General features: G+C 43.4%; 1 protein-coding gene across 2 annotated transcripts in view; it reads right to left on the reverse strand.

Annotated features, from left to right (window-relative positions):
- Positions 1 to 21747, reverse strand: part of ptpn12 (protein tyrosine phosphatase non-receptor type 12) — a 60253-nt gene that overhangs the window by 32301 nt on the left and 6205 nt on the right. For both annotated transcript variants that reach the window (XM_081364049.1, XM_081364048.1), the window contains exons 2-11: positions 18173 to 18281; positions 17923 to 17999; positions 17557 to 17652; positions 12196 to 12234; positions 11393 to 11464; positions 10896 to 10955; positions 7634 to 7776; positions 5531 to 5597; positions 5370 to 5447; positions 5179 to 5277 (exon numbers count right to left, since the gene is read on the reverse strand). In XM_081364049.1, the coding sequence (XP_081220175.1) occupies positions 5179 to 5277; positions 5370 to 5447; positions 5531 to 5597; positions 7634 to 7776; positions 10896 to 10955; positions 11393 to 11464; positions 12196 to 12234; positions 17557 to 17652; positions 17923 to 17999; positions 18173 to 18281 (840 nt within the window). The remainder of the gene's footprint in view (positions 1 to 5178; positions 5278 to 5369; positions 5448 to 5530; positions 5598 to 7633; positions 7777 to 10895; positions 10956 to 11392; positions 11465 to 12195; positions 12235 to 17556; positions 17653 to 17922; positions 18000 to 18172; positions 18282 to 21747) is intronic.

Genomic DNA, 21747 nt, shown 5'->3' on the forward strand with positions numbered 1-21747 from the left:
GTATCTGAGGGTATCTGTATTGCAGTTCCAGAGGAGGCCTAGCGTAGACTCTAAGGGGTTAAAGGAAAGGATTGTGTGATAATCAGAACTCAGTTTGTTCTGACCTGGCTTCAAGATGTAGGTCACAGATGACCTGAGGATCATTACTGCCCCATTGTCTGATTTCGAAGCCACCAGAGGAGAGGGTAGTGCGCAGGCTGTAAAGGAGATCTCTGACTTCCAGTTATCCATGTAGAAGATATTGTGCATGGAATGGTGAATGCACTCATCTGCCTGAGCTTCTTTGATGATCCTCTGGAGGATGTAAATGGCACAAGCAAGGGCTTGAGATTGTGCCAAAGGGGATAACTTGCCATTCATACACAGTTGGAGGAGCACAGTCCAGGTCACACCAGAGGAACCGCAGGAGAGGTTTATCCTGGGGTAACAGGTGCACATGGAGAAACATTCATTTAATGTCTCCACTGATTGCAGTCTTGTGCTGCCTAAAACGGAGCAGAACTCCAAGGAGGGAAGACCCGAGGATTGGTCCTGGATATAACTGTGAATTCAGGCACTGATTTCGGCAGGAGAAGGAACAATCAAACAGTGCAATCTTTACCATTGTGATGCAAAATGTGTTGGGGTATGAACCAGGACTCAGGGGCATCTTCTATATCAGATGATGAGAATTTCTTGACACACCCAGCATTAACTAATTTCTGGATCTTTCTGGTATAGGTCTCTGCCTGTTGTGTGTTATGAAGTAGTCACCCTTTCACAGCAGCGGAGACAGGACATAACTGCCTTCTAGGGGGCCAGGGGTCTACACGGAGGAGAGGTGCCGCAAATCGTAGGACGCCATCAACAGGTGTTCTGATGGTTTGTGTCTCAAGCTGGTGCATTGCCTCTTGATCCTGTTTGGAACGAACCACAGCTTCCATGCTTCTCCGAGGTAATGCATCCAGCTGCCAGAGTTTCTGTACATTATGGTGGACATCTTCAGGTAGGCATTTAAAGGAGATATAGTGAGAACAAGTAGAGGGAAAGCTAGAGAGATCTCTTGCAGGAACCTGTAGTATCCAGCCGTGCCGGGTCTTGATTGCTACAGGGGCTCCAGGAGAGCCTAATTTCACAGGTTGTGTAGGGATGATAAGGTGTGTATGATCAGCCCCTAGAAGGAGCAGGGGTCTTACTTTATTAAGCTGTTTGAGAGGTCCTTCAAAGCAAGCTGTCTAGGTTGACCATAACGTCATCTAGGGCTCTTATAGCTTGAGTGTAAGGATCTGGGGCATAAACATAAACCAATGCAAGTCTCCTCACCTGGTCTACCTTTAGATGATCCAACAGGATGTGATTATATTGCTCTGGTTCTCTTGGATCTAACAAGTTGGATTGGGCCATATTTAGCATCATGTACTGGCTTTCATCCTCCCTTGTGAGATCAGGGTAAGAAGGACCTTATACCCTCCTATAGTTTAACTGTAGGGGGCCAATAGGAGGCACTAGCTGGCTTAGAGGGGCAGCTGATGTCAGGTGGTGGGACTGCACATTGAAAGGCTGGTATGCCGGCTGGACAGAATAGGACAAAACACCAGGCATAGGTTGATGTGGCAGTGTATAGGCTGGGTGCATGGGGTTATACGAGGCTAGTACTTGAGATGCGTGAGCTGCAAGGACTGTGGCATAGGATGGTTGAGAGTGGCACGGCTGACAGGAGATGGAAGAGGACGGGGGCCTAAGTTCCTCTGTAGTCTGACGGGCTTGTGGTGATACTGCTGGTTGAAGGTTAAGATTATCAGGGAAAGGGGATGGTAAGCAAGACAGGAGTGCAGTCTGAGTATCAGGAATGGGAGCTATTGGAGAGGTATGTAGGGGCTTAACATCAGTGGTTTGCACTCTCGCAGATAGGACAGGTGAGTAAGGGTGTGGATTGTCCTCCTGAATGTCTCCTTCCGTGGACAGTTCCAACGCTGGCTCTTCCTCAGACTCATCTTCTTTCCAGGGTTGATAATGAGGACCAGTGCCAGAAATATCTGCAGGATGAAGTGGTTGTTGTTGTGCTTCTGCTGTAGGTTGTGACCACTGATGATATTGCAGGATGAAATCATCATAACGTGCGGGGAGCTGGGCTCATACTGACACAATGAGGGAAGGACCATAAAAAGGAGTAAGGGGGATTGTTTGGTAGCTATCTTGAAGCCAATGGGACTGTCGGAAAGAACAGATCCAGTCTAGTCAGCTAAGGTATGCAAGTCTGTATTACGCATCCAAGCAGGTATTGTATGTGTCTGTATGTATGTGTGTCCGTGTGGTTTATGGTCAATTACGCGCACACAGGAAAAACAAAGGAGAAAAAAACTCAGTCCGCCGCACAGTACATACATGTGCAACAGAGGGAAGAAGCTGTGGGCACAGGTGCAGCTAATAAAGCCTGATAGGGTCCTAATCGGCTTGATCGGGTGGGTGGAGCTAGAGGTTAACAGGGAAATTAACAGGCTAATGCCGGGCGTACACCAAAGGATTTTCACAGTCCCAGACTAAAGACCGGCATTTTTTAGGAATCTTACTGGAGTCTCGGCGCGCTCCCGTCGTCTCGATCGTTAAATGTGAGGTGATAATCTGCAGTCGGCAACCCGATTTATGCCCGTCTTTCTCTAGTCTTTCATATCAAACATGTTTGATATTATCGCAAGTCTTAGCGTAGTCATAGTGACGTAAAACAATCAACAACCAATAAATTCGCTACCCTTGCTGTGAGTATTGTCCATTCTCTGTATTCTATAGTAGATATGTATCTTTTCTTGTATTATGTACCCTCGAATATTCACTGTGAAACACTTGTTCATAATTTCAACACAGCATTTAAAATTATACCCTTTCAAGATATTTAGTTCAAACTATTGTTCTCATCATATAATGATATAGATTCATAACCCCCATATACAGTCATGTGAAAAAGTTAGGTCATCCCATTAAATAGTCAACTCTTTATTAAGAAATGTTCACATAACAATGTCTAATTAGATTTTTTTTTCATTCCTGGAAAAGAAAGTGATTTATTGTAATTAAACAATATAAATTAACATATTTTTATTCATCAAACTAAAAATATGCATAAAAATCCCTATTTTAATGGAGGAAAAAATTAGGACCCCTAATAACTAGTGATGTTGTTGAAATTATTTCAGTGAGGTAAAATGGTGGAATGGCTGATGTCAAAGTCCTTTGATATCTTTTTATATCCTTTTCCACACTCATAAGCAGTGTGGGGGAAATATATGGGGGTTATGTACCCTCAAATTTATTATTTGTCCTAATTTATTCCTCCTCAAAAATTGCATTCTTTTAAAATTACATTTCACAGAGAGTCTTAAAAAGGCCTTCCTTATTTTTAAATAGTTTAGTTAAATCACTGGGTCCTTCAGTATTGTTCAAATTGTTATTACATGTCCATATGTTGAAAAATAGACAGGCTTTCATGGTGTCCTATTTTTTTCACATGACTGTATGGTTGCCTTTATATAATTTAATAATAATGATAATTTATTATTAATATTATTATTATTTTAATTATTATTTAATGATGATAATCACATAATTTGGACAGTGACTCCCACCCCCTGCAGAACACCATCACTGCACTGAGCAGCTCCTTTAGCGATAGACTCCTTCACCCCAAATGTGTGAAGGAGAGATATCGCAGGTCCTTCCTTCCTGCTGCAATCAGACTGTTTCACACTAGCACTGCTCCTTGTAGACCACACACACACCAAGGACTCAGTTTAATATTGTTCATATATTGTTTATTTATTGTATATTGTTTATATTATTATTATAATTATTTATTCTTTTTTTAACTATCCACTGTGCTGCTGCAACACTGAGAATTTCCCCATTATGGGAATGTAAGGTCTATCTTATCTTATCTTATCTTATCTTATCTTATCTTATCTTATATACCACCACTGTAGGCCTACCTTCAGAAATATTTTGGATCATGCAACATAATGTGATACATGTTGATATCTAACTGTAGCTGCTTCTCCTCCATTTTTGTTAAATCACTGCTGAGCATGATAGGAGGAATTTGGTGGGAATAAAAAGCTAAAATAATCTAGTTGTAGTCTTGTAAATAGTGTCACTACAAGATTCAATGTTTGTAAAATCTTTAGTCTGAGACTAAAAACTGTGAACCCCAAGTCTTTAGATGTGAGCTGATAATCTTATAAAGTCTTTTCTAAATCTTTTCAAAGTCTTTAGGTGTACAGAAAGCATAAGAGGGGTGTGGCACTTGCTTTGAGGATGCAGCTTAAGGCGGACATACACTGTGATTTTTCGTCCGATTTTGAGCCGAATTCTGACAATCACTGACTCTTTTTCGGGTCAGGACGATTTTCTGCTTTGTCGTGCAGTGTACAGTGGGAAAAAAGAGGCGATTAACCTCTCCCGACTGGCAATCGGCTGGTCGGAAGAATTTCTGGCAATTTCTTTTGGTCGCTCCTCGTGACTATATCGCACTGTAACCGATTGCCCTAAACTGTGTGAGTGTTTTTTCCCTCACTGTGCCTGTACGAAAACAAAAGTTTAACCATTTAATCTACAGCAAGAAAGAAAATGAAAAGAGGGAGATCTTAATTTCTGTAGCTATCAAACTAGCTACAAATTACAGTTGCTTACCTCCAGTTTGTGTTGCAAAATGGACAAACCATATTACCCACGTCTTCCAAGCCACCTGTGATGTAGTGACACCGTGCCTCTTATTAATTTGTTAAACAAACTGTTTTTGAAATAAAGCTGTTTTGACTAATTATTGCAATGTTCGGATTAATAATAACTGTTAATAACTTTAATTATAGGCCTATAATTCATTGTACTCGACCTAAATCATCTTAATATTGAAGCTGATGCTTGTTTTGACAATATCTCTGGATACATGATATCGTCTATTGGCCCAACCCGGCACGGGGGTTCATCGTGCATATTTCACACGTATAGTGTGAGCAGTCGCAGCTCAACGTTCGGACCGTATAGTGTGAGCACATAAATCCTGAGCTTTAGCTTTACGTCGCATGCAATCTACTCGTTCAGTTTGAGTAGGTCCCTTGCTGAAATCGCACAGTGTATGCCCGCCTTTAGAGACACAAAAACTTCAACAGTGTGTGTGTGTGTGTGTGTGTGTTTGTGTGAGTGTCTCACCATCCCATCTGTGAGCTCAGAGTTAGTCGGACTCTCCAGAAGCATCAGCTGTTTCTCAAAGAGTTGTGCAATGGCTCGATGAACCAGCTCGTACTGCTCCTGTCATACAGAGGGAGGTCAGAGGCGTGAGCTCAAAGTCTTTATTTAATACACTGAACCTGTAAGTTATTGTGTGTGAGCTGTTTATTTACTTTGGTCTGAACTGCAGAATGCCGCTGCGTCCTCATCTCCTGAATCAGCTGGAACACGTTAAAATCTTCAGGAATTCTCTGCAAAAAAACACAGTGATGTCATCACTTCAGCGGTGAGACTCAAGTGTGTGCGTGAGTGTGTGTGTGTGCTTGTGTGTTACCCCAGCTTTCAGCAGGTTCCAGGTGTAGTCGATGGCACAGATGGCTCCTGTTCGCCCACAGCCAGCGCTGTCAACACAAACACATGCAGTCACACACTGATCACACACACTCATTAGGGGTGTAACGATACATCGATATGGATCGATGCATCGATATAACGTCTAACGATACGATGCATCGATTCCACACGTAAAATATCGATATACACCTTTATTTTGACACTCTCCACATTCTCACGTAACATCCTTCCGCCAAAGCGCACATTTTCGTTTACTCACCAACCGCCTGCCGGTGTGTAACGTTAATCTCCTCATCTGAAAAAGACGCCTGACAAGACTGACTAAACCCTAAACAAGTTTTTTTCACAATAGTCGATATTGTCCGCTGTCAAGGCATCGCGAGTTCATGTTTTACAGCAGAAACAGACAAGCACTCGCACCCTTGTTGGTGAACACAACATGATAAGTCCGTTTTAGCAACTCAGCGCGCAGTATTCAGGTCAGATGTCACTTTGAAAAGACGCGCTGGCTAAGAGGAGTTTCGTCAAAGCTGACTAAAAGTGATCGAGGATGGATAATTTTAATGAACTCGTGATATCTTCTTCAGGGCGTAAAAGGAAAATAAAACCTGAAACATTTTCACGGAACCGTACTAAAGCAGCTCGTTTAGTGGTGAGGGAAAAGCTCTCTGTGCTGCGTGTACGTTATCACAGCAACAAAGTTTGTTAGGCGTCTATGTCAGCTGAGGAGATTAACGTTATGAAGATAAACCGAGTGTTGTATTATTTATCATAGCAATTACTTGGTTTTGTTTGACTCAGAAAGATGAAATGTGAATGTATCTGCTCTGCTAAAAAAAAAAAAAAAAACTTTTAACATATTAAAGCATACTTTCAATTAACTTTAATTTTGTAATTTACCTGTATTTTTTAAAGTTATTATTATTATTAATCAAAACAACCCAGCTGCAGTTTGATTGACATTACTTGGATGCACAATAATAATAAAAAACATGATTTATGAAAATGAACAAGAACGGAGTACTTGCAAATGACCACTTCTGTTATAAATGTCCCAATTGGGAGAGGGTGTGCAATTTTCAAAGAGTTTAATTAAACGTTCATGTTATATATTTTGATTGCATTTGTGAGTTAATAAAAATGTAACTGGTTGTGTGAACATAATATCTAAATATCGATTAATCGATCGATATAGCCCTGAATCGAATCGAATCGTATCGTGGAATTTTTTGAAGTATCGGAAAATATCGTATCGCTGACTGAGAGAATCGATATCGTATCGTATCGTGATGAACTGTCCGATTTACACCCCTAACACTCATTTCATATCAAACTAGTACACACATTATACAGCACAGATCAGATGGCCATCGCTCGCTCTTCTCACTCATCCGCATCTGTTCATCATCATCATCATCACTAACAGACTCAGATCAGTTTCTTCCCATCAGCTCCTGAACTCAGACTCTAATATGATATCACCCATTCAGCCCATAAACGCCTGACTTAAAATCACAGTGAAATCACAATGGACAATTCTTGTTTGATGGAATATTGCAGTGTTTATTCTAGATGATTTATTGGTGCACATCATCATTAGTGTTAATAATATTGAATCAGAATAAGTTCCTCTTGCAGCATCTCTTCTCTTCTCTGATGATGTGGGCGGGGCTATAACCTGTCACTCACATGAGATCAGCCAATAGCAAACCACAACCATCCACTCCACACAGACACAATCAAGCCCCGCCCACATTTGTTCTTGTTTCAGAAACGTTTCACTCGGATATGAGACACAATAGAGGAGAAGAGACCAGCGCAACTACTGTTTCATGCCGTCTTTAACCCTAACCTCAGCCTGTCATTAATCTGTGATTATTATCTATCAGAACGAAGCCAGAGAGAGTCACCGCTACCGCTCATCATAAGAGCATGTGTGTGTCTCTGTCCGTCTGAGGATTGTCCACATCGGCTCGCAATCGTCACCAGAGGAAATCAAGACTGCTTGAGGGTTAGGGTTCATTAAGAATATATAAGAGGTCTTTCTGAACACAAGACCATCAGACACGACCAGATCGGATACCTGCAATGGACACAGATGGGAACGTCGTCGTGCTCCTGATATTCCCTCATCAGAGCGATCATATCCAAGATGGAATCGAATGATGACGGGACGTCGTGATCTGGCCAGTTCACATAATGGAACTGAGTCACTCGACGGGTTTCCTGACAGACGAGAGAAACACAGACACTGACAGTTACAAAAACTGAACTAATACAACAGACAGATGAACCCTTCCACACAGAGATTCCGGAAAATATACGGATAATGTGTCCCGTGATTTGTCCTGGGATCGTTTGATTTTAGTTCATTCACACTGCCAGTGATTTTCCGGAATCTGTGAGTCCGTTCACACACATCCCCTGTAAAAAGACGTGGCGTCCGGATTTCATTGCGATGGCACGTGTGTTAGGGCTGTCAGAATGGCTGAAAAGCTAAATTCGAATTTCTTAAATATTAGCAAAACTCAAATTATATTCGAATTCTAAAGGCAATACTTAAAAGTTAGAGGAAAAAAGCACTGTATTGTCTCCTACGCCCACAAGAGGGCGCAAGCGAGCGAATAAACAATTATAAACCAAATCAAGCATCGCATCTTTTATTGAAATGAAATGACATTCACTTTTTAAAGTGCATTAACTTTTCAAACAATTGTTCTTAAAGGGACAATGTGTAGGAATTTCTCCCATTGAGTGGTGAAATTGTATTTTGCATTCAAACGAATAATGCTCTCCAGCGCCTCGTTTTTCAAATGCGTGTTGCATCTACGGTAGCCTTTATGTACCAAAAAGCTATGACAGGATGTATTCTACTTAATTGAGTTTTCCTTCGGGTGAACAGATTTGTTATTCAAAACAAACTGCAACTTGACAACTTCACAACCAAGCAATGAAAAAAAGCTTCTCCTGTCTAGGACTTCTCCTGCATTAGCTCTTTCCACCTGGGAAAAGCTATCCATTGTTAATTAACATTTACCCTTGTTTTTGTAATCTCCGGTCACGTTTCCTTTTACGGTCTATTTTGGACTTTTTCGACGACGAGGACTCCTTATCCTGTGACTCAGCATATGTATGAATGAACGGTGAATGAATAACCGTACAGTGCAGCCTTTTAAACTTGCCGGGGCAGTGACATGCGCCTCTCACTGCTCTGCTCCTCCGTTTCAGTCACGTGACGCTGGTTCTGAACGAAAACGCGTTGTGGAAACGCGTTGGCCTAGTACTTTTTGTCCCTCTCTGCTATTATAGTTTTTCAAGATGGCGGAACTACATGGAAGTAGGTATAATAAAATCCCTAAAAAGCTACACATTGTCCCTCTAAATAAAATATAATTTCCTTAATGACAATGTGCATTCAAGGACAATTAGGCTACAATAGTGCATAAAACTGTGTTCGAGCATCAGTAACTGAGAAAACACACTTCAACACACAAGCGTAATGAACTACATCAACACAAAATAGCAAACTGCCATTCAGAAACAATCCACTTGTACTCACTACATCTACATATGATCTGAGCGAGTGCTGAACGCTTCTGTTGACAGTGTTTCCAGCTGACGAACACACACGCTCAGCTCGGACCCCAGCCAGGTGTGGTCAAGGAGGTCTTTTTTCCCACCAACCAAGAGGGGTTTTGTCAGCAGGAAGCCTTTTCACACCATTTATCAAATAAACAACGCACTACTGTATAAGCTAACAGAAAAAAACCTGCGTCAGTTACGTCATCATCATGTCTCGCGCACCTCTTGACACACCAGAAATTTGAATGCACGGTTTTTGCATTCGAATGTGTGGTGCATTTTTTTTTTCCTACAAAAATTCGAAATTCAAATAATTAGTTGACAGCCCTAACGTGCGTCATCACTGCGACACACCCCTTACGGCAGGGAACGACAACTGGCGGCCCGCGGGCCAAAACTGGCCCGACAGCAATATTTTCTGGCCCGCCGGATTATTTTGGAAGTCCTAAATGCTGCACAAATCTCTTCCACTACTTGAGAAAAGCCGTAGTCGCGCGGCGATTTCACCGCCGCATACTCACTGTGTGAAACGCCCATAGGGAATCATGCGGCGCGGGATTAAATTTTAAAGTATAACGGTGTGTTCACACCGGACGCAAATAGCGCGTCAAATTCGCACCTGCCGCGTCTAGTTATAGGCTTGACCACTTTGTATCCATTCGCGCGTCAAAAGACGGTTGCGGTCGGAACTCTGGTGTACTTTGGACGGAGCGGGCGGTCTGACTGACAAAAGCCCACTGCCGACATCTTTTGACAGCATATCCGCACTTAATTATGACCACCTCTGAGGAGCTGTTTGGAAACCATTGTCAGTCAACAACATTCTTTTTTTGCAAGGATGTTTGAAATAGTTCGGCAGAAAATAGCCTACTTCATTTGTCAGTAGGGCAATATGATTTTCGTTTATGTTGCTTAGAAATTTGAGTGATAGGCTTTGTCCTATTTAATTTATGTTATTTATATTTCATAATTTTTTGTGAGTGTGAGAGAGAGTGAGTGAGAGTGAGTGTGTGAGTGTGTGAGTGAGTGTGTGAGTGAGTGTGTGAGAGAGTGTGTGAGAGAGTGTGTGAGAGAGAGTGAGTGTGAGTGTGAGAGTGAGAGTGTAAGAGTGAGCGTTTCTCTGCTGACAGTAGGCTACAATGTTAAAATAGCCTAATATTTATATTGACACGAACACAATTTTTAAGGTGTTAAATAAAAAATTAAAAAATACAATTAAAATTTGTCTAATCCAGTAATTATTTTTTTCTATTTTTGATCTGAGCACAATCAGAAAATCCGTCGTTATTAGTTTTTTCATTTTAGTTCAGGAAATAAATGGAAAAACAAGTCGTTTTTCATCTTTTGATTTTTGGTTTTAATTTGAAAAAACGATTGAACGAATGGTCCACTGACGGTGACGGACCCTTCATATTCTGCGATTATAGGCCTATATAAGAATATTTCATTTGTATCCATAGGCCTACTCTGTGTAGCTGGCCCACCATCTACTGGCTAAAAAAAATATATTGGCCCGTGGCCAAAGTTACATGCCGACCCCTGCCTTACGGCATTGGTCCTGGCTTTTGTTCACACAGGGCGCGTTCCAGGACTGATCCCGGCAATGTTACTAGGTCCCCATCCCAGCATCAATCCCGGGACGTGTTTGCGTTCACACGGAAGGCACTCTAGCAATTTTACGGCAATTTCCCGGGATTAACGCGCTGTGTGAAAGGGGCTGTAGAGAGAGAGACACACACACACACAGAGAGAGAGAGACTCACGTGATCAAACTCCACTGTAAGTGTCCGGATGAAATAATCTGTCCTTGGCTGCTCAGACTCCTGAAAAACAAACGTTTGTCTTTACTGATTCCTAATGGCTCGTCCCAAATGGGATTTCGTTTTTAGAAGGTTGTTCATGTGGCATTTTAAATGAAGCCCATATCAGACACTCTGATTACGCCTGAATTACGTTCTCAGATCTACATGAACCTGCTTGTGGTGCGTTTTAATGTAAGGAGCACTAACACACGAAACTATTCGCACATAAAAATAAAAAATCTTTAAATCAGATAATAGGAACTAAATTTGTTAACAAAAAAAAGAGATTTATACTTAACTGTTTTCAACCATATTGTGCCTAATTTACTAGACAAATGGTGAAAAATCACAGTAAATCTGACCGCTGCTCACAGTGAAGAACATTGAGGGAAAAATCAGATTTAATCCCACATGTGAAAGTTCCTCAGATCACGTTGGGAAAAGTAATGTGGACTCACACACGAGATCCTGAAGGGGCCGAACGTCACAGGCTCGTCTCCGAACACGGGGAAATAACGCTCACACTTCTTCTGCAGACGAAAGGGAGTGAAGAACATGTTTGTGTCTGTGAACTAGTGCTGGGGAAAAAATATAGTTTTCTCGATTTTAATCGACTCATTTTTTCAAACCAATATCGATTCTTAAATCCCAATAATCGATTAGTCTATCCTGTTTTCAGTTGATGAATGAGCGGGACATTGTAGCCAATAAATCCCAATAACTATGTGCTTTGTTACGTCCATTTTATTACGAAATTGAAGAAAATATATATATATTATATATATATATATATATATATATATATATATATATATATATATAATATATATATATATATATATATATATATATATATATATATATAATTTTTTATATTTTTCAATATTTAATGCATGTTTGAATAAATACGTCAATTTTTTTTTTTTTTTCACAATTTAAATGTTTATATTTCAAGAAATGAATTGCAGTAGAATTATGTAATTGTCAAGGTAGTTTTATAACTTTATTATTATAAAAACTTCCTTGAGCGTAATTTAAGTGTTTGTATACAAATCAGTTCATTTTAACCTTCAGTATTACAGTAATGTACCGACTGACTCCCGTCTAGAGTTTTTCCATGTACTGTATCTGATATACATCCAAAATAATCTATATGGAATTGAGTCGAAATCGAATCATGAGATGTGTGTCTATACCCAGCTCTACTGTGAACCTGAGCTTTTATGACTGAACACAGAATCCACACTGAATTCATCCTTACCCGTCCCATCTCAAACTCTCGACACGCCATCGTGATGACCTGCAGAACAGGAAGACCACACACTGTCACTGTCACTCTCACACACTCTCACTCACTATCTATGTAAAGCTGCTTTGAAACAATCTACATTGTTAAAAGCCAGGCATGAAAACAGGTCAGGGGTAAAAAAGGTGAGAAGGATGCGGCATATATCCCCCCCCCCTTAAAAAAATCAAATAAATGTAATGGGTGAGTAGGAACGCGTGAGAGTTAACACGAACAGATGAAGTAAGTACAAAATTCTCACTTATTAATAGAATTGAACTATACTCCACAGCGATGAATCCCCCCCAAAAAGCTGTAAGCTGCATTGTCATAGTAATACCAGTGTTTCTCACAGGAGTTTTTGGATCACTGTGGTGAGTGGACCTCTGCCACTCTAGGGGGGTTCGGGGGCATGGTCCCCCGTAAGAAAATTTTGTGCTTTTTAATGTTAAATTCATCAATCTGGTGCAAATTAAACAAAGAAAAATTCAAAACTCTTTTAGTTACAGTGTCTGTCTACATTACTACTACAAAGATAGTTATAATATTAATGCCATGATAGTAATAGCCATATTGTAAAACAAATGCAATGAAAAAAAAAAGGAAACTTTCATAATTAGTTTTGTACTAATAATTTATATACTTGAAAGAGTATTTATATACTTCACATTAAAGATGTGATTGGGCTAGCGCAGTGTCAATCAAGAAAAGAACCAATGGGCCGCTGATCTACGTGTTTCATCGGGTGTCAGAAAAAAAAACTAGCGCTGACTTTTTTTTTGACCAATGCATTACACACTAAATACGCACCGTCTAACCCAGCGCCGCCAAATAAGCAAAACAAAACGTAGGCTATGGGCCGCCGATGTACGAGTTTTATGGGGCGTCAAGACAAAAAAACAAAACAAAAAAGTATGAGATGTATCGGCCCAAAAAGCACGTCGGCCCACCGGGAATCTCCCGGTAGTCCCGATGGCATTAGCCTACATGCCTGGACATCACACAAAACAAAATCCTACCTGTAGCCTTTCACCATTCACTTATTTAGCTGCTGTCGCATCAGTTGACATGCCATCTCATTTCCCCTCTTTCTTTTTCTATTTTTAGCCCCCGACAGCTTTTTTGCATTATCCATCTTTTTCGACGACAACTCACTAACTGTTACTCGTGCCTGCTCGCTCACAGCTCACGGCGCCCGCGCCCGCTCGCGATATTATCCCGCCCACTTAAAAATAATGACATTGCCAACATCGCTGTCTGTATCTGACAGGACAGTTAACATTGTAAACTAACTTACCTCAGGCTTGCTTTCCGACGTGCGGTTCTTTGTTCGGCAGTGTGTCCAGTTGTCAGACTCGCGGTGTAAAAGACTTTGAAAATATTTCTTCCCTAACATTACTTTGACTCGTATTGGCTGTCAGGTTTCGGCATTAGGAATGATTGTTTTTTAAAGCTGCTAAGTTTATGGTAACTTTATAGCGGGTAAATGCTGGCCTTGGCCTCGACCACGACCCCCCACACTCTCACACACACTCACTCAAACTCACTCACTCACACACTCACTCACTCACACACTCACTCACACACTCACTCACACACTCACTCACACACTCACTCACTCACTCACTCACACACACACTCACTCACACACTCACTCACTCACTCAAACTCACTCACTCACACACTCACTCACACACACTCACTCACTCACTCAAACTCACTCACTCACACTCACTCACTCACTCACTCACTCACACACTCAATCACACACTCACTCACACACTCACTCACACACTCACTCACACACTCACTCACACACTCACTCACACACTCACTCACACACACACACTCACTCACTCACACACTCACTCACACACACACACTCACTCACTCACTCACACTCACACTGTCACACTCACACTGTCACACTGTCACACTGTCACTCTCACTCACTCACTCTCTCACACTCACTCACTCACACACTGTCACACTAACACACTCACACTGTCACAATCACACTCTCACTCACTCTCACTTTCACACACACACTCACTCACACACTCACTCACACTCTCACACTGTCACACTCACACTGTCACACTCACACACTGTCACACTCACACTGTCACTCTCACTCACTCACTCACACACTGTCACACTAACACACTCACACTGTCACAATCACACTCTCACTCACTCTCACTTTCACACACACACTGTCACACACACTGTCACTCACACTGTCACTCACACTGTCACTCACACTGTCACTCACACTGTCACTCACACTGTCACTCACACTGTCACTCACACTGTCACACTGTCACACTCACACTGTCACACTCACACTGTCACACTCACACTGTCTCACACTCACACTGTCTCACACTCACACTCTCACTCACTCACTCACTTTCACACACACTCTCACACTCTCACTGTCTCACACTCTCACTCACTCACTCACTTTCACACACACTCTCACTCTCACACTCACACTCGCTCTCTCACACTCACACACTCTCTCACACACGCTCACTCTCACACGCTCACACTCACACGCTCACACTCACACGCTCACTCACACGCTCACACTCACACGCTCACACTCACACGCTCACTCACACGCTCGCTCACACGCTCGCTCTCACACGCTCGCTCTCACACGCTCGCTCTCACACGCTCGCTCTCACACGCTCGCTCTCACACGCTCGCTCTCACACGCTCGCTCTCACACGCTCGCTCACACTCTCGCGCGCTCACTCTCGCGCGCTCACTCTCGCGCGCTCACTCTCGCGCGCTCACTCTCGCGGGCTCACTCTCGCGGGCTCACTCTCGCGCGCTCACTCTCGCGCGCTCACTCTCGCGCGCTCACTCTCGCACACACTCACTCACACTCTCACACTCACACACTCTCACTCACCCACTCTCTCACACTCACTCACCCACTCTCACACTCACTCACCCACTCTCTCACTCACCCACTCTTTCACTCACCTACTCTCTCACTCACCTACTCTCTCACTCACCCACTCTCTCACACCCACTCTCTCACACCCTCTCACTCACACTCTCTCACGCTCGCTCGCTCTCGCTCACTCACACACTCACACACACTCTCGCGCTCACTCGCGCTCACTCGCGCTCACTCGCGCTCACTCGCGCTCACTCGCGCTCACTCGCGCTCACTCGCGCTCACTCGCGCTCACTCGCTCACACACTCACACTCACTCTCACTCACACACACTCACACACACTCACACACACTCACACACACTCACACTCTCTCACACTCTCTCACACTCTCTCACACTCTCTCACTCACTCACTCTCTCACACTCTCACTCACACTCAGTCACACACAGTCGCTCTCACACGCTCTCACCCGCTCTCACTCACTCACACACTCACACTCTCACTCTCACACTCTCTCACACTCACTCTCACTCACACTCACACTCTCACTCACACGCTCTCACTCGCTCTCACTCACACTCACACTCACACTCTCTCACACTCACTCTCACTCACCCACTCTTTCACTCACCTACTCTCTCACTCACCCACTCTCTCACACCCACTCTCTCACACCCTCTCACTCACACTCTCTCACGCTCGCTCGCTCTCGCTCACTCACACACTCACACACACTCTCGCGCTCACTCGCGCTCACTCGCGCTCACTCGCGCTCACTCGCGCTCACTCGCGCTCACTCGCGCTCACTCGCGCTCACTCGCTCACACACTCACACTCACTCTCACTCACACACACTCACACACACTCACACACACTCACACACACTCACACTCTCTCACACTCTCTCACACTCTCTCACTCACTCACTCTCTCACACTCTCACTCACACTCAGTCACACACAGTCGCTCTCACACGCTCTCACCCGCTCTCACTCACTCACACTCTCACTCTCACACTCTCTCACACTCACTCTCACTCACACTCACACTCTCACTCACACGCTCTCACTCGCTCTCACTCACACTCACACTCACACTCTCTCACACTCACACTCACTCACACTCACACTCACTCACTCACTCACACTCACACTCACTCACTCACTCTCTCACACACACACTCACTCACACTCACACTCACTCTCACACTCACTCCCTCACACTCACTCTCACACTCTCACACTCTCACTCTCACACTCTCACTCTCACTCACTCTCAGTCACACACAGTCACACACAGTCTCACACAGTCTCACACAGTCTCACACAGTCTCACTCACACTCTCACACTCACTCACACTCACTCACACTCACTCACACTCACTTACACACACACACTCTCAGTCACAGTCACACACAGTCACACTCACACTCACTCTCGCTCACACTCACTCTCACTCTCACTCTCGCTCACTCTCACTCTCGCTCACTCTCGCTCTCGCTCACTCTCGCTCTCGCTCACTCTCGCTCTCGCTCACTCTCACTCTCACTCTCGCTCGCTCTCGCTCGCTCACTCTCGCTCACTCTCGCTCACTCTCGCTCACTCTCGCTCACGCTCGCTCACTCTCGCTCACTCTCGCTCACTCTCGCTCACTCTCGCTCACTCTCGCTCACTCTCGCTCACTCTCGCTCACTCTGACACGCTCACACGCTCACTCTGACACGCTCACACGCTCACTCTCACACGCTCACTCACTCACACACACACACTCTCAGTCACAGTCACACACAGTCACGCTCACACTCACTCTCGCTCACTCTCACTCTCGCTCACACTCACTCTCGCTCACTCTCACTCTCTCTCACTCTCGCTCACTCTCGCTCTCGCTCACTCTCGCTCACTCTCGCTCTCGCTCACTCTCGCTCTCGCTCACTCTCGCTCTCGCTCTCGCTCTCGCTCACTCTCGCTCACTCTCACTCTCGCTCACTCTCACACGCTCACTCTCACTCCTAATTTCCCCCAACTGCGAAACGGCTGCGGATCCACTCCGGAACGGCGGCGGAGTCAATAGGTTTCCATTAAAGTCAATGTGTGTATTTTCACTGACTGCGGAACGGCTGCGCTCCGACGATCCGCAGCCCTCCGGAGCAGATACGCTGAGCTTCTATTTTTGCCGGATGCCGGAGAGCTCCGCAACAATTCAGCACTTATATCGCGCGATCATACGTGAATTTGCGAGATCTCGTGGGTCCTCGTGACTTCAGCTGTCAGTCACGGCCGCAGCCGTTCCGCAACAAATCCGGATCTGGTGGGAATTGAAGGACGGCGGAGTATGGAGCCAACACGCAGCCGCCGTCCCGCAGTTGGTGGAAATCTGGGGTTACTCTCACTGTCACACTCACACTCAATAGAATCACTCACCGCAACCCTGTATTCCCAGATCATCCTCCAGAAGTCCAGCACAGTGTTGGGCAGCGGCCCCTGAGTGGCGATGTAGGCCTTCGGCCCATCTATTCCCTGCACACACACACACACACACACACACACACACCTGATCAACCACATGCAATCTACAGTCTCCACGGCTTCATCAGACTGTTTAAGCGAGACTCTAGTTGATGTTCATGTGTGTCACATCAGGGCAAAGATAAGAAACACTTCAGTTCAAGAGTCAAGAAAGCAAACAGCTGTTGAATGGAGAGTAACTATGATTGCGCTGATATACGTGTCTGCATTCACACACACACTCGCTGAGGGGCGTCTGCAGAGACAGGAAGTCTTCAGTACCTTGATGAAGTTTGCATTGATGTAATCTGTGTCCTGGTTGGATGTTTTTAACGTCATCTTTACACGACTGTGGTCGACTGACGTGCGAGAGAAAGACAGTGTCAGCAGATACACACACACACACCAGAAACAACAACACAATCCTTCCTCACACTATCATCATCCTCATCTTTATCTGTTCATGAACAAACATCACTCGTGTGATCTCAGACGGACACATGTTAGCACTGGATCATAAACGTTTACTCACACGGCAGAATGTCCTTGTATCGGTTCTTCTTCACGTTTTCCTCCTGTTCTCCTACATTTGTGGGGTAGATCTTCTCTGTTCTGTATTTGGTTGATAATCTGCGTAATCTCTGCAAAAGACACACAGAACAGCTTTAACAGAAGAAAGATTGTGTAAAGCCACAGACATTTACAGCAGAGGAAACGAGTTCAGCACTTCAGACAAAGGAGGAGTGCGAACAGAAGCGAGAAACAGAAGTTACTGTGGAGATTCTCAGATCAGATGCAGGTTTGGACCATCAGCACTTTATTAGAGTGTTTATTAGTGTTTGTCATGTTTATGTGACACATCCACATCACACATCCGCACAACATCCACTCAGATATAGTAGATTCCTTTCTGTCAATAAACCAAGTTCACTTGTGAGCGACAAGCATGTTAAAACATCATGTCTGTCTTTCTCCTCCTCCATGTGGCTCATCAAACATAGGAAGCTGTGTGTGTGTGTGTGTGTGTGTGTGTGTGTGTGTGTGTGTGTGTGTGTGTGTGTGTGTGTGTGTGTGTGTGTGTGTGTGTGTGGGCTGCAATACTTCCTTTCCTGCCAGTGTTGGGGAGGAACAATGGCCGACATGACACAGTTCTGCTGTGTTGTCCTCTCATTGGTCCATTTCCTGGTCAACCAGTCAGAGCCGACACCCACATAGCAGACAGGCATGTCACATCACACACGTTTATCGGTCTCAGACTTCTATTGATGTAATATGTCTGTAACCACTGCAGACGAACCCACAACAGAAGTGTGTGATGATGGAGATCACTGACCGCTCTGCTCAGGTTTACATCAGTCCATCTATTACTCTGCCATAATCCACTCACAACAAACCACACAAAGTGTGATTACATGAGACAAGTTACTCTAAACCAGTTTATAATGAATCTCTGACAGCAGCAGTGACTCAAAGCCCCTCCCTCACACCTCACTCTGCATCCTGATTGGCTGAGCTCTAAGAGTCTGTGACACACACACACACACACACACACACACACACACACACACACACACACACAGACAGACCGACCCTTCACACAGATGATTTAACATCCCTGAACACTCATGGACACGTCCAGCAGATGCTGAGACTAACCCATTACTGAGACTAACCCATTACTGAGACTAGACTAACCCATTACTGAGACTAACCCATTACTGAGACTTGACTAACCCATTACTGAGACTAGACTAACCCATTACTGAGACTAGACTAACCCATTACTGAGACTAGACTAACCCATTACTGAGACTAGAATAACCCATTACTGAGACTAGAATAACCCATTACTGAGACTAACCCATTATTGAGACTAGACTAACCCATTGAGACTAGACTAACCCATTACTGAGACTAACCCATTACTGAGACTTAACCATTACTGAGACTTAACCATTACTGAGACTTAACCATTACTGAGACTAGACTTACCCATTACTGAGACTAGAATAACCCATTACTGAGACTAACCCATTATTGAGACTAGACTAACCCATTGAGACTAGACTAACCCATTACTGAGACTAACCCATTACTGAGACTTAACCATTACTGAGACTTAACCATTACTGAGACTTAACCATTACTGAGACTTAACCATTACTGAGACTAGACTTACCCATTACTGAGACTAGAATAACCCATTACTGAGACTAACCCATTATTGAGACTAGGGTTGCAAAATTCTGGGAATTTTCAAAGATGGAAACTTTCCATGGGAATTAATGGGAATTTAAGGGAATTAACAGGAATTTATGGGAATAAACTGGGAATTTTCAAATTTGAAGGTTGGCTCTTCATAGGGAACTTAAATATAGTTGAGGAAAGTATATTTTAGCATAATCTTGACTAAAACAAACCGATGCCATTCAAATACAATTGAATATCCATGCCATTCCTCAATCACATGCACATAGCACACTGCTTACTGCATGGCTACTGAGACCACACCCCCTACTGGCACTGTGCACGCCTCCATCACATGTACAGAAGCCCAAAGCACAAGACTATTGAAGGCACATATTTGAGCCTGTGGACTAAACAAAGTGAAGTAAGTTTTGATGATATTATGGGGAAATATATTTATTAAATGTTTAAATTGCAAATATCACATACAAATGTATACATCTAGTAGATAGCAAGCTGATAAGTTAGATGCTAAATAAGCTAGCATAACTTTATTTACCACATAAGTAGGGCTGGGCGGTATGACGGTATATGTTGTTACCGCGGAAGAAAATGTCAACCGTAACAGATTTTTTTATTCCGTGTATACCGCGACATGTAAATAAGTAGGCGTGGTTAACTCACGTGCAGCGTGCGTGAGACTGAGACACTGATATTTGTCAAAGAAACATGAAGAAAGACCAAGAGGATCCACAAAAGGAATTACGTTTTCAAAATTAACGTGATATTTTCGGGGGGAAGGCGCAGAAGTCAACTAGAGCAGTGCAGCACACTGAAAGTTTAGAGACGCACATGCTTGCAACAGGGCTTACTTGACAACAAGTTCATATATCAATATTCTAACGAATAGAAATAACCTTAAATAATGTATTTATCCGTCTCTTATGTGTACAGTTACTTTCAGAGTGGACGCGCAAGCGGTTGCCGTGGTAATGAATATTTCCAAAATTCCCCAGCTTAACTTCCCATGGAAATTTACCGGAAACTTTCCGGAAATTTACCGAAAATTTTCCACCCCTTTGCAACCCTAATTGAGACTAGAATAACCCATTACTGAGACTAGACTAACCCATTACTGAGACTAGAATAACCCATTACTGAGACTAACCCATTATTGAGACTAGACTAACCCATTACTGAGACTAGACTAACCCATTACTAAGACTAACCCATTACTGAGACTTAACCATTACTGAGACTTAACCATTACTGAGACTAACCCATTACTGAGACTAACCCATTATTGAGACTAGACTAACCCATTACTAAGACTAACCCATTACTGAGACTTAACCATTACTGAGACTTAACCATTACTGAGACTAACCCATTACTGAGACTAACCCATTACTGAGACTAGACTAACCCATTACTGAGACAAGACTAACCCATTACTGAGACAAGACTAACCCATTACTGAGACTTAACCATTACTGAGACTTAACCATTACTGAGACTTAACCATTACTGAGACTAACCCATTACTGAGACTAGACTAACCCATTACTAAGACTAACCCATTACTGAGACTAACCCATTACTGAGACTAACCCATTATTGAGACTAGACTAACCCATTACTGAGACTAGACTAACCCATTACTGAGACTAACCCATTACTGAGACTTAACCATTACTGCGACTTAACCATTACTGAGACTAACCCATTACTGAGACTAACCCATTATTGAGACTAGACTAACCCATTACTAAGACTAACCCATTACTGAGACTTAACCATTACTGCGACTTAACCATTACTGAGACTAACCCATTACTGAGACTAACCCATTATTGAGACTAGACTAACCCATTACTGAGACTAGACTAACCCATTACTAAGACTAACCCATTACTGAGA

This window comes from Scardinius erythrophthalmus (assembly GCF_964197995.2).
Source record: "Scardinius erythrophthalmus genome assembly, chromosome: 4".
Lineage (NCBI taxonomy): Eukaryota > Metazoa > Chordata > Actinopteri > Cypriniformes > Leuciscidae > Scardinius > Scardinius erythrophthalmus.